This window comes from Galeopterus variegatus, unplaced genomic scaffold (assembly GCF_000696425.1).
Source record: "Galeopterus variegatus unplaced genomic scaffold, G_variegatus-3.0.2 Scaffold138, whole genome shotgun sequence".
In the NCBI taxonomy this organism is placed as follows: Eukaryota; Metazoa; Chordata; class Mammalia; order Dermoptera; family Cynocephalidae; genus Galeopterus; species Galeopterus variegatus.
The window spans coordinates 30,093-44,654 of NW_007726249.1; the positions used below are offsets into that span (position 1 = coordinate 30,093).

The following is a 14,562-nucleotide window of genomic DNA, read 5'->3' on the forward strand; positions in this document are numbered from 1 at the left end:
TTGAGGGTTGCGATCCCGCTGCCGGTCCTGGTCCGGTACGGGCGCGACATTGAGGGTTGCGATCCGTTGCTGGACACGAAAAAAGACAAAAAGGGAAAAAAAAAACTAAAACTTGGTATTATCCACATAACTTTGCAGGTAAACTCTCAAAAGTTTAAAACTAAACTTTAGCATTATCCATATAACTCTGGAAGAAATTGTAAGAGGAAAAACTCTGTAAGCTAGAGAAGTTGGCTTAAGATGTTTTGTTGTAAATAAGAAAAAAATTAGAGTCATACTTATGACTTACAATTATATTTAATGACATACAATTAGATTCTGAACAATTTAATTTTGCAAAAGAAAATTTTTAAAGTTAAAAAGAAGTAGGGTTGTTAGGAAGATTGAGTTGGGTTTTTTAGTTGAACACCTACCCAATACAGGGTCTAAGGTATGTCTTGTCCCTTCTTTGATTTCCTCTCCAACACGAGGTGCACCTGAAAGGTAACTGCCTGCCTCCAAGGCCAGTGAGTCCGGCACTGCGGCATTAGCTTGCTCTGGGATGGATTTTGCAATGGCAAGAAACAGCTGAACATCATTATAGGAGAGTCTGATATCCAGGGCTTGCAACTGAATCTAAGAAAATTTAAAAGGTAACAATTTTTTAATGTTGCATTTGGTTTTGCATCTACATGTCTTACAGATCTAATTCCTATTTCAAGTTCTAAAAGTCCAACAGATACTACACAAAATTTCTCATTTAGAAGGTTGCAAAGATTTTGAAATTAAGCACTAATAACCATGGGTATGATTAATCAGCTATGAGGTCAAACAGTCACAAAATTGTACCAAATGAAAAATACTAAGCCAGGACAATTACTAGAGCAATTAATATTTCAGCAGGATGATTTTCATACCACTATATTAATCATTAAAGCAGAGGATCAGAGAATGGCTCTGGAGGAGACAAGACCACCTATTAGCAATACGTCGTTAATCCACTTTGCATGGATCCATTTAAATTTTTAAATCTCCGAAACAAACTCAACAACCAACAAAATTTATCTCTTCTTCATTCAAAAATAACCTTAAGTGAGCCAAGTTCAACACTACTATTTCCTGAAATCCAGCCTTCCTCAGAGATTAGCAACATAGCTACTACTGGTAAAGGCAGCACAGACACCAACCTCAGAACACCGTAAAAATAGTGACGCCGAATGACTGTTTGAATGTCTGAATATGGTACTTTATTTATTCCCTTACTTTTTTTCTGAGAGGTACCACTAACACAGAAAATCAGAATGGCTTTTCTCTATCTTTCTCTCCCCTGTGGTTCTGATGGATTAATTGTTCCCCTTCTATCAAAGAAATCATACACCAAACTCTCAAGCCTTCCTTGCCTGGCTTCACCTTACATCCTCCTTCCTTCCCTACACACCTCTTTGTTCAGGTCAGATTGTGTTTGCTGCTTCCACCCTAACTTGGCTTCTTCACGTACAATGTTCTCCCTCTTCCCCACTGCCTACTCACATCCCAGTCTTCCTCACAGACTCACCTTACCTTGAGTTCCATTCACAATTAAAATTCCTACCTATGTTGAGTTCTGCTTTCTGTAAACTTTTATAGAACTGCAAGATTATACCAGACAATTAGAAAGTCTTATCCTCCCCATAACTATAAGACCTTCCAGTTCAGAGACAATATCATATTTCTTTTGTATTTGCTGAAGTAACTAAATGTTGTTGGGCTCAGAGTAAATAAGAGTGCCTGCACAGGCAAGTGTCTGAGAGTGCATCAATGCATTAGACAGATTTTCATCATTACCTCTAAGACAGGTGGAAAATCTTCACTATTGAATGCGTCCATCAATCCTGAACTATTCTGATAAGAAGAATTTCCTACCAGCTCCACTTGAATTTGTACTGGATCAACAATTGAAAGAGCTGTATCGTGCTCATTCCCCAGTCGGCATGAAAACACCTAGAGAATGAAACACAAGGATTAGTATCTGATTTCCAAAGTGTCTAAGCATCAGCACAAAAAAGAGACTTTCTCAGAAGCAATCAGCCCTGTGCTGTCACAAGACCCATAACAACTGCTGAAATAAATACTGTGAAGAGTGAGGCTGGTACTCTCCCACCGCCAAGAACATGCACAGTGGTTCAAGCACAGGAAAAAGCAGTTTAGCAACACATCCTAAAGGCTTAAATGCCTAACATTTTTTAATCCAATAATTCTAAGGAAATAATGCAAAATATAGAAAATTTCACTGAGCCACTATTTAACAGTAAAAATAAATTAAGAGCAACCGAGGTTATATCACATCTACTCAATGGAGTATTTTGCAGTCATTTAAAAATGACAATTTAAAAGGCCATATGGGATGTAAGAAGACGCCACTATTTAACAGTAAAAATAAATTAAGAGCAACCGAGGTTATATCACATCTACTCAATGAAGTATTTTGCAGTCATTTAAAAATGACAATTTAAAAGGCCATATGGGATGTAAGAAGATAGTTACAACACAGATTATGTGAAAATACATCCAATCAAAATATTATGCCACGATCTTCTTTTAAGGATAGAAACTCACCAAAATGTCAACAGAAATTATGTATGGTGAGATAGGTGATGTTCTCTCCCGTCACAATTTCACAATTAAACATAAATACATTAATTATTGAAGCTGGGTGATAGGTACATAGGCTTCATTATATCATTTTGTTTATTTTGTATATGTTTGAAATGTTCTACAATAAAATGTTAAAAATAAATAAATATATCTGTGGGGAGAGATAAGGAAGGGAGGGAGAAAGGAGGGAAGACTTCTATTCTAGGACCAAATTATTTTGGGTGCTCAAGAAAAGTATAGGGGAAAAATGACAGCACTCATTTTGGTCCCACTTGTCCCACTCCCCTTTTATCAGAGTATTTCCTAGAGATACTGAAAAATAGGTGACACCAATGTACTTTGCAATATTCAAAATTAACTCACTATACTTTATAAATTATCCCGAATGATCAAAGAGGTCTTAAAATTCAGATGCGATTGTGCTGCCTAAAGAACAAGAATGAAAAGAGTTTCCAGGAATCTCAAATATTTTGCCGTGTAGTTTTTCTAAGACTTTGGAGCAGAAAAGTTTCATTTTCCTTTTTCCTTCAGGGGCTTCTGCTACACAAAACCCAATTGTACCTGACAGTTCATTAATCAATCACCAAGATTTTCCATTCAAAGCTGGCATTGTGGAGGCTTGGAAAGCAGACGAATTGCAATTTCATGAGCAACTCACATCACACCAGCATGCAAATCCTTCCTCTCAAACTGGGGTTTCTTTACATGAGAGAAACAAGTGGTCAAGAAGTGAAATCTCTACAGGTTTTATTCAGCTGTTTTTGACTGCCCAAAATAGTGCCATATACTGCTGACAACGAAACTAAGTTTTATTCCTTCAACCTCTGAGCACTACCACTGTAGGGAATAGGGCATGAAAAGTTCAATCATAAAGGGAAAGGAACTCTAACCAAATATTCTAACATTGTAGCAAGAGGAATGTTAGCTGAGATCAGTGAATTAAGAACACCTCATAATCTGTCTCCAACCCATGGCTTAAACAGAGAGCAGTTTTTGCTTAATATTGCATAATGAAATGTTCAGGCTACAAAGGCCACTCCAGTGCAAATTATTTCCTTTATGAGATTATATCAGAGTCTAAAGCACCACTACTAGGGATGCACTACTTTAACTTACACATGACTCTCTACAGCTGCCCTTTTACGGATCAAATATTACTAAAAGGATAATAAAATAAAATCCTTAACACCTTTACAAACAGGTTTCCATTACCCCAAATCTCTTGCTCTTCACCGGACAGGGCTCAATGCAGGGAAGAGGATGCAGAGAAATGAGAACCACTGCATCACCTTCACAAATTTACCAAGTACTAGACCTGCAGCACTAGAGAACATAACAAGGTGCCTGCCAGAGTAACAGGGACTAAAAGAGTCTCCTTGAATTCCTTGAGGAAGGGAGGGTGTAAGAGTCCCTCTGCATTTTTACAGTCTAACATCGGAGGGCTGAACTCACACATTAGAGTATCTTCATACATAGATTTCAGGAGAAAACAAAGAGGAGAAAAGAGCAAGAATCTTACAATTCCATGAATTATTTCCCTTAATGAATGTTTAGGAGGTAAAGTTCTCCTCCAGATTCGTTTTTCTTGGGCCAAACATGCAGTGTTGTAATGAACACAAACTTCTTACCTCGATGCCAAACAAACTTCCTGAAAAGGGGCGATCAACAAAGCGGGGCTTATAGGTGAGTACTGTGGTGCCTTTCAAAATAATAGCATTGGTATCGAAGCAGGACACGTCTTCAACGACCACAAACTCCGTGCCTGGAAAGGACAGCATCGTCAATCAAGCCAAAGCTAAGAAGCTGGAAAATGCCAGGCCCTCACAAACAAAGCAGTACATATGATTTGTTCTACAGGATGTCTGTCAACATTCTACTTCACTATCATCCTGAACACATTCTCTATCTGTCCAGGTACAGCTGGGTCAACAGAGTGATGTACTGGCAGAAAAGACTGCTAGTCTCTCTCAAGCATACATTTTTAATCTAGAGAGAGAAACTGCATCCTAGTCCTCCTGGGAGACCTAACAGATTTTCAGAAGCTTAGAAAATCATCTCTTCTCCAAGTGATAACCTGATTTAAAATCCCAGAAAGAAGATTCAGATACTCATGTTGGTCAGGTAGCATAAGGCACTGTTACAGCATCTCTGCAGCCATCCACATTGTTCACAAAGAACAGAGACCAATTTAATGTTGAGATTTTTGAAAACAGTAGGTGCAGACAGTTTTCTACTCATTTGAATGTGGCAAATTCATTCTGCTTTACACTGTGTTTTTTTTTTGTCTTTTTCCGTGTCCAGCAATGGATCGCAACCCTCAGTGTCGCCCCCCGTACCGGATTGGGACCGGCAACGGGATCGCAACCCTCGGTGTCGCTCCCGCGCCTCACTCAGCCAGTGAGCGGGAACCGGTCTGTATGTGGGATCCGAACCCTCAGCGGGAGTGCCGCCGCGCTTCCCAAGAGGCACACTAGCGCAGTGCGCCACCGGGCCGGCCCTACACTGTGTTTTTATCAAAAACCATGTATAAATCAAGTTTTGAAACTGAATCCATGTAAAATAAATTGCTAGCCAACTTTATCAAAACAATTGAGAAGTAGGCAGGAGATATCACAAACATAACAATAAATGCACACATACATGTGGATGCACTAGAAGAGTTCACAAGTTAATAAAAACCATATAGTAAATCCATCTGTAAAGGACAACATTCTTTTTGTAAAGAAAAACAATCCCATTTCGTGTTTACCTTCAAAACTGAGATTTTCACATACCAAATATGTCTAAACTCAGTAAGGCACATCTGTTGGGGCCCTAAAGATCAAACAGAAAATTGAAAAAAGACCACTGCCCAGGTGGGTGCTCAGGCTGAGCACATGCACTAGGCAGGAGAGGAGAGGGACAAGAGACCCCACAGCCTTCAGTGAGCCAAGCAACTCATGCTTGAAAATGGAGGCCAAGAACTTTGACATTTGTTGGTCTGTGAAAGATGCAAATGTATATATGCTCATATCAAAAAATGAGAGGCAATAGAGAAATCACCCTGTAAGACACATACATATAATCACCTGTTACATTGACCTTGACCTCCAGGTGCCTTTCATTGGACACAGGAAGGGAAGACCGCTTGGTAACTATTCCACTCTTCACAGTTTTGGGAACTACAGCAGATTCACTGCTAGAGTTATGGTGGCGAGAAGGAGTAACATTATTTTGTTTCTTAATATCACCAGGAGTGTGGAGAAAATCATGGACTAACAATAACCAGTCAAATATGAGAAACACGCGGAGATTGTTGAGAACTACTGTAAAACAGGAGGAATCCTTCGTAGATCTACAAGAAAGAAGACAAAAAAAAAATAAATAGGGAAAAAGAAAAATGGTATCAAAACCTGCAAATGCATTACTCAATTTTGGCAAGTGGTATTCCAGTATTTTCTAAACTGACAGCTTTGAGTATCAATGAACTCTGAAAGCTGGTTTAATAACACACTCAGGGTATGCATTCCAAAAGTTAATCATATTTTTAAACAAGAGGGAATATGCTATAAGAAAGTATTATATTGTAGCCCAGTGGTTCTCAGCTGGGTGATTTTGCCCCCAGGAGATAGTTGGCAATGTCTGGAGAGACATTTTTGATTGTCACAACTTGGGGGTTGCAATTGGCATCTACTGGGTAGAGGCCAGGGATGCTGCTAACCATCCCACGGTGCATAGGACAGCCCCACAACAAGGAATATCTCACCCAAAATGTCAATAATGCTGAAGCTGAGGAACTCTGGTATAGCAGAAAGAGCACAGGCTTTGAAGTCAGAGACTCAGACTTAAATACTATCAAATACAAGTTGAGTTATCTCGGGTAAGTCATCTACCTTCTCTCACTTGTAAAATGAGGAATATTAATACCCTAAGAGATGAAACACAAGGCACATACCAGGTGTTTGATAATTGTCAGTCTCCTTCCCTACAGGCTATTTCAAGACCAATGAGGCATTCTCTTTGATGTCTAAAATCACTTCTTTATAAACACCAAGTTTACATACTAGTACTAGATGGTTTCTCTAGCTGAAACTGATCTAACAGCCCTATCTTCTAGCCTGAGAAAGGAGAACAAATAAGATAATATTTACCATGTGTATATCCCCCAAGCACCCTAGAGGCAGAGTTGAGGGGAGGGGGGAGCACTTGTTTTGTAGTTCCCATTATCCTAAATTCAATACAGGAAGTGAAAATCCAAGGAGTATTCTCAGGCCTGGCCTCAAACCATCACGCAGTCAGGGACTTTATCCAGGCCCTATTATTATATTAGTAGGCAGAAATGGGTAGGACAGAAGAAACATAGGCTAGGGACACTTCTGTACGGTTTTCTGGCTTGAACTTTCTTCTGTAAGCCCAAAAGAGAGATACTACATGGACCTGGTTCCCTGCTCTCAAAGGTGGTCCTATTTGAGAAAAGCTTATTTGGAGATATTTCTAAGGCTGGTTTCTCCAGTCTCTCATTTCTACTATACCAGGCTCACTGCCTTTAGTAAAAAGGCATCATGATGCATGTCTCCTTCTTACAGACACAGCATTTTTCACAGAAACACTCTACCCTTTTGTAATAGAGAAAAAATGTTGCCCTCAGTAGAATTTTTCCATCCCATTTTAAACATAGATTTTCAGAGCTCTGCACTAACTGGAAAGTCACAGTGTGTCGAATCCCTTTTCTGGAAAATATTTCAAGCCTTTAAACACTGTGAAGTGATTTATATTTGACACACAAAATCCCAACAGAAGAGTAATTCTTCTTGAGACACAAAAAGTGTTCAAAAGTTCCAATCAAGAGAACATTTTATTCCTCACACTAACAATGGCATTTCTGTTAGCAAGAGCCAAGGTAAGATTTTATTATTTGACTCCAAGAAATTATATACCTTTGGTATATAAATAAAGTAATATTTCAAGGCTCCCTATATATTAAAAATATGATAAGTGGACAACTAGATGATAGTTTAGGAAAACAGATTAATAATAAAGCAAACCCAAAATGAAGTTATTTCTGCAGATGGATCAAATATATGCAAGCCTCATGTTCAAATAAACATATTCAAACAAGAAAATTGCAAAACACAAGCTTCTTATCTGACTGTAATCAGCCCAATACCTAGACACCTGGTGGGACTGAGGACTGTTATAAAGGACATGGGCTTTGAAGTCAGAGACCCAGTTTTGAGTTCTATTTGCCTTACTAGCTATGTGACTTAGAAGAGTTACTTAACCCTTCTCCAAGTTTCTATTTCTGCATCTGTAAAACGGAGAAGACATCACCCACTTTGCAGACTTGTTGTGAGGATTTAACTGACAATGAGTCAAGTGCCTGGCTCTTGGTAGAGCCCAATAAAAGGCAACTAGCATTCCTACCACTTAACTTGTAAGAAGTTCATACAAAAGTTTAAATGTCTGCTTTGCTAGACTTCCTACAGGTATATGGAGAGACCAACACTTCTTCCTTAAAAAACAAAAATCAGGGCCGGCCCGGTGGCGCACTGGATAGTGCGCCGCTTGGGAAGCGCGGCAGCGCTCCCGTCCGAGGGTTCGGATCCCACGTACAGACCGGCTCCCGCTCACTGGCTGAGCGAGGCGCGGGAGCAACGCCGAGGCTTGCGATCCCATCGCCGGTCCCCGGTCCGGTACGGGGGCAACACTGAGGGTTGCGATCCGTTGCCAGACACGGAAAATGACAAAAGACAAAAAAAAAAAAAATCAAAACAAAAATAACCTCTAAACCCTGAGGAATTCTGATCAGCACATTGAAATGTCACGCATATTTAAAGACACAAATACAGAATAATGTTGATGATTTTCCTTTTGTTCTTTTTATGCCTAACTATAAAGTTTCTCCCTGCCTTTTTACCTAAAGATTCATATTTATAACATATCTGATGACATGAATCACTAACATAATGAAACTGACATTGTCTCCTTTTGGATTTTCATTGAAGGATTTCTTTAAATCAGACCTAATTTTTCAGTTTTCAGGACTATGCTGGCTTAGTCATAAAATCTCACAGTATTACATCATAAAATAACACAAACTACATCAGAAATAACAACAACAGCTACCATCTGTGCCAAGCAGTATGCCAGAATTATTTTGTTACACCCCAATGAAGTGGGCATAGTTATATTTTTCTATTTTACAAGAGAAGAAATTGAGACCCGAAGACATTAAATAACTTGTTCCAGGACACAAAGCTAGAAAGCGGTAGATAAAGGTTTTGAGCCCAGATTTATCTGATTCTAAAACATATGCTCTTTCCACATATAACGCTTCCTTCCATAATACCAGAAAGAAAAATATAACTGGAAAAAAAGGTAAAAACTCTTTATACAAGTGAGTCAGCAGGACTAGAATAAATAGGTAATTCAAATCAAAACCACCTTCTCTTCCATTATTTGTACAGACCAAAAGTTTTTTGTTTTTTTTTTTCCTTAAACCAACATAATTTCTTCCTTCCCCAAGTTGCTTAACAAATCAACAGTCTTACAGGGAGGTTGATTTTAAGGACCCACTTCAATTGTGAACTACTTTTTTTTTTTTTTTTTAACGCAACAGAGACATCTTTTGGTAAACAAATGAAACTGCAAGGTTAAGGGAATATTATGTTAATATGAGAGTACTTCAAAAAGTTCATGGAAAAATGGAATTGAAAGATAATACGAATTCTTGCATAAACTTTTTGAAGACCCCTCATATACAGTACTCTGCATTAAGCCATTTTCTATTTATCTTTTTCATGATTCCTTGGTCCTTTGATGTTCTAAAGCTGACATGACCTTGGCCCACTGGCCACAAAAGGAAATGTCTCTATAAAGAAAGGTAGAGTCAGGGTCTGGATCCACTACCTGCAATGTAGTTCAATCTGAATGGATCCTTGGGTACTGCTGCTGTTCTTGGAAGGCTGAAAAATACAGTTGAATACATTTGTCATACCAGGGCTGGTCTTCTGCCCAGCATAGCGGGTGTCAAAAGCCATCATGGAATGGGAAACCAAGTTAATGGACTTGGTTTGATTGGAAAAACTTTCATAGAGCAGTTTACATTTTTTGAAGTCAAATCTAAAAGGAAAAGAGGAGGATAACATGTTAAACATAACTTCTCCATTTTACAAAATTATGTAAGTTCAAGATAACAAGAGCAAAATCATAAATATATGTAAGTTCTATTAAGGAGAATATTTTCATTCTCAGATCTTTCATTGATTTTGTTAACAGATCCCTCAAAATGGATTCACTGACATTGTACCTTGTATCTTTTCTAGTTTCAAAGAAATGATCTTGTTCACAGGAACTTCATGAGGAATAACAATATCACATATTTATCATGTTCTTCATTATCATTCCCATTTCCCATCATAAGCCTAAGAAGGCTGTAAATTTGTAATAATCCCCAAAGGATGTCAAGAGTCCCTTTAGAACTCCATCTGTCAACTTCTAGCTGGCCTAGCGGCTTCTCTCTTCAAAGTCCGCCTGGATTTTTATGTGAGACCTACTATAGCTTACTGGGAACCACCAGAACAGATAATGCTCTTCGCACAGAGAAATAACTCAACTGATCCACCAACAGGAAATGCACTTGGAACCACCTTTTTTTTGATAACAGAGAATGCTGCAATGAGCAATTCATAATTACTCAGTACCATTGTGATAATACGTACAGAACTAAGCCATATTGAGAAAAACTAAGGGCATAGCCAGTCATCAGAAAAAATTGCTGGCCAACCAGAGCATCCATCTGGGACCCAGTTTCACTACACCACACTCTCATCAGCAGAGCTGGGCAGAGGCCACAGCAGACTTTCAAAGGAAAGACAAACTAGAAGATAGGGTGCTTCAGCAGGAAAATTACTAGCCTTGAAGTACTATTTTCAGACTTTCAAAGGAAAGACAAACTAGAAGATAGGGTGCTTCAGCAGGAAAATTACTAGCCTTTAAGTACTATTTTCTTTTTTTTTTTTTTTCTTTCCTTTTTGTCTTTTTTTGTGACCGGTAACGGGATTGCAACCCTCAGTGTCGCGCCCGTACCGCGACCGGCAACGGGATCGCAACCCTCGGTGTCACGCCCACACCGCGCTCAACCAGTGAGCGGACCGGTCTCTATATGGGATCCGAACCCTCGGCGGGAGCGCCACCACACTCCCAAGCGCCGCACTCTACCAAGTGCGCCACCGGGCGGCCCGCTTGAAGTACTATTTTCAAATATCAAACCACTTTTCCAGCCATATGATCTTATGCTAGTCAGAAACTACCTGGAAAATAGGAGTAATGTTTGCCTAACCTTACAGGGCTATTAAGAGATCAAAATGAAAAGGTTATTAAATGTGAAAATATGATGCACTATTTAAAGTTCTACACTAGTCATCACAAGTTCACACTGACCAAGCAAGTGATATAAGTGAACTTCTAGGTAAGCACATGCCCCATCCAAAGGAAGAAGTTGCTACTCAGTTTCTAGATGTTTCCAAGTGAAAACATGGCCTAGTATTGCCAAAGCTTCCAATTTTTCAAAAGAGGTTGAAATCCAAACATCTTATGTAAAATCCCCCAATGTTTTAAACGTTGGCCAGTGACGCAGTCATCAGTGTTGCTCACCATATGGTTCTGGGTCTGCCTCCCTCAAACTATTCAGACACACAGTAAGATGGCACTGCCTAACCCCTTCACACCACGTGGGCCACATTAAAGCTCCAGGAGGTCTGACAGAGCATTCAATTGCCATTCAAGACCATTCTGGAGCTCTTGTTTCTCTCTGTGGCCCATCAAGACACTGGTTGCTCTATCAGCCTGAGTGAAGAAATGAGCAGAGCAGCCTCAGACCCACAATGAACACGTCGTTTAAGAGAGAAAAACATTGTACACTGTCTTAAGTCTCTGGTATTTGGGGATTGTCTATTATGATAGCATAGCCTAAGCTATCTTCACTGATAGAGCTATGAATTAAAATTTTAAAAAGCACTCTGCAGACCACATTTTGCCTGCAGACCACCATTCTGTAACCTCTGCTGTATGCTAATGCAAAAAATGTGTATTACTTGGATTACTGCTACTAACAGTAAAATAATATAATTTAAGCCATACCTGGCTAGGGACCCAGCACCTTCTTTTCCTTTTGGATCTTTAAGCTCCAGACTTACATTTACCATATCAATGAGGAAGCACATGCAAGTGTACACTTCTCCACTCAGAACGGTCTGCAAAAGGAAAATGCTGATCAATTCACAGTTGATGATGATGCCAACCTAAAATGAGTTCATATATCAAAAAATCTAATTTGCTGTTTTCTACCTTCTTTTTCTAGGTGAATCTGAGGAATAAATACATGGGGTGACCATCAGCTAAGACTATAAGAGTTACAGAAGAACATAAGGTCTCACTCACATGAATTCTTGGATCTTGTAAATCATAAGGCCGCATAAATTCCTCTATGGGCTCTCCAAGGTTGTTCTCTAATAAGCCACGGATCAGTTTATATTTATACAAATCCAGGGAGCAGTGGACTGAGGAGAGATTGCCATGAATAGATACATCTGGCACAGTATGACTTATTTCTCTACAAAAAAAAAAAAAAAAAGGCACTTTCGTAAACAAATCACTAACACTGACACAGCTCATACCCAAATATAAGAGCTAAAATGTACCCACCTACATACATTATCAACCAGTTAATTGCTAACTCCCAATGACAAAAATTTCATGTGTCAATGTCACCGCAAGATGGCAGAATAGATGGTCCCTAGTGTCACTCTCACTCACAAATCAACCAATTTACAACTATTAAAAAGCAACGACAGCCAAGCTGGGGCCACTAGAGCTCAGGGGAAGAGGAGGAGAGACCTATGGAGTACATGAAGGTGGGAGAAGCCACAATGAGAGGAAGAAAAAACCACTCTGACCATTTTAAGACCCGGCCACTTCCAGGCTGGAGCTGCTGAGCACACGGAGCAGGAGCTAACAAAAGCCGCAGCTGTGCCCTTCAGATGAAGTTGCTTGGAGGTGGCAGGGGAGAAGAGGGCCTTGGTGGCCCCCAGGCCAGCAGGACCACTAATAAGGTTCCCGTGGACCCACTTAGGAGCGAGGAGCCACAACAACTCCACTCAGAGGCCACTCAGAGGCCGGCGAGTCATCATAAGGTACTAACACACAGTTTGTCCCATGGGAAGTGTTTGGAGCGTGGGCAGTGGGAGAGATGGGTCCACCGGGGAAATGCTGGAGCACAACAAAGACAGCTGATCTGCCTCCCAATCAGCGTAGGACCACTCAGTGGAGACTGGTCAGGAATACTGAACTGCAGGAATGGAGTTTGCTGAAAGACTCAGGCCCAGACCAGTTTCTACACAACCCAGGTGTACCAGATCTCATGAGAGCCAGAAGTACTTATAAAGTCAACAATTAAAACCTGAGCTTCATAAAAAACCTTCCCTAGGGAATCAGAAGCAAAGCAGCAATTTAGCTCAACCACAGAGCCCAAGTGCTGGTCCCCACAGGGAGTTCCACCATTTTAGAAGTAAGCAAAGGACAACAAATTAGTTCCAGTGCAGAGTTTAAGTGGTGGGAACAGCAAATAACCCAACACAGAACTGAAAGAAAAAAACAAAATACCCACATATAGAGTCAAAGTTTGATATTAACTAGTGAAGGTCTCACATCACCAAAGAACACCCATAACACCCAGAAGGACCGGAAGTCCCCTGGGCTACCAAGCCAGAGAGGGGCGAGGGCTGGGGGCCTCAGCCATGACCCCCAACACCTGCAACCAGTCCCAAGGGTGGGGGCCTTGGGCCTCAGCCACACCCCCCAACAAGTGCAATCAGCCCAGTGAGGACCATGGAGCTGCCACAGGAAACACCCCGGGCTCTTCTGAGCTGGGTCAGTGGAGGGCCGAGGGCTTCAGCCATGCCCCGCAGCACCTGCAACTAGCCCAGTGAAGACGACCAAGCTTCCACAAGAAGTGCCCCAGGCTCCTGAGCTGGGGTGACGGGTAACTAGGGCTTTCGCCACACCCTCCTGACATCTGCACCCAGCCCAGCAATGACCAAGCCACCACTAGAAGCTTCCTGGTCTCCCCTGTGGGAATGAGGGGGGTGCCACAGGCCTCAACCCCGCCCCTCCTCCTTCCATCCTATTTCCTTCCCCTTTCCCTTCTCCCCCTTCCTCCCAACTGCTTCACAACATCATAGAAAGTAAAAAAAAAAAATTAATTAATTTAAAAAAAAATTCATGTGTCTCCAAATGAAGTTAGTATAACTGAGTGTCATGCTTCAACTACAAAAAGCCCCTTTTCTCTCAAAATAATACATTTAGAAAATCTTCAAATCTAATATGAGCTAACTATTAATAACGGAAACCTGACAAGACTCGGAAATAGCTTAAACATTATAGCTGGGAAAGCAATGAAGAAAAGATGTCAAGCTCTTTATATAACTCCTCAGATTTGATGGTAACTACAGAAAAAAACACAGTATTTCATATTGAGCCCAGATGGGGTGAGAATAAAATCTGAATAGGTAAGTCATCTTAGCTGGGATGAGCAGAAGTAAAGTTGAAGATGCCCAGGGAGGTGGGGAACATATATACCTCATGCCAACACTAAAGAGTTTTCTCCACCCTCCTGGGGGCAAAATAGGCATCACAGATCCTACAGACGCTATGCTCTGAGTATGTAAAGTAGAGGGTTAGGATTTGAAATAGAAGAGGAATATAAAAAATTACTTTATCTATAGAGAAAAGCCGACACACAATAAGGTTTAAAAAGACCAATGATGCAATCAACAAAGAAAAACCAGAAGAGTACCAAGTGCCATCTCAGGTTCCCATTTCTGTGGTATGAGAAGCTGACAGGATACCTGTGTTCAGTATCACCTTCTATATGGGCTAACACAGTATAATTCTCTGCACATAAACACTGAT

The 14,562-nt window shown here is 40.4% G+C and overlaps 1 protein-coding gene across 1 annotated transcript in view; it reads right to left on the reverse strand.

Annotated features, from left to right (window-relative positions):
• The window catches only part of VPS13D (vacuolar protein sorting 13 homolog D (S. cerevisiae)), a gene marked incomplete at its 3' end in the record, with an annotated part of 105,995 nt that overhangs the window by 24,429 nt on the left and 67,004 nt on the right, over nt 1–14,562 (reverse strand). The window contains exons 27-33 of the mRNA XM_008589879.1: nt 12,034–12,205; nt 11,734–11,846; nt 9,502–9,714; nt 5,682–5,947; nt 4,242–4,375; nt 1,804–1,959; nt 414–615 (exon numbers count right to left, since the gene is read on the reverse strand). Coding sequence (XP_008588101.1) covers nt 414–615; nt 1,804–1,959; nt 4,242–4,375; nt 5,682–5,947; nt 9,502–9,714; nt 11,734–11,846; nt 12,034–12,205 — 1,256 coding nt within the window. The remainder of the gene's footprint in view (nt 1–413; nt 616–1,803; nt 1,960–4,241; nt 4,376–5,681; nt 5,948–9,501; nt 9,715–11,733; nt 11,847–12,033; nt 12,206–14,562) is intronic.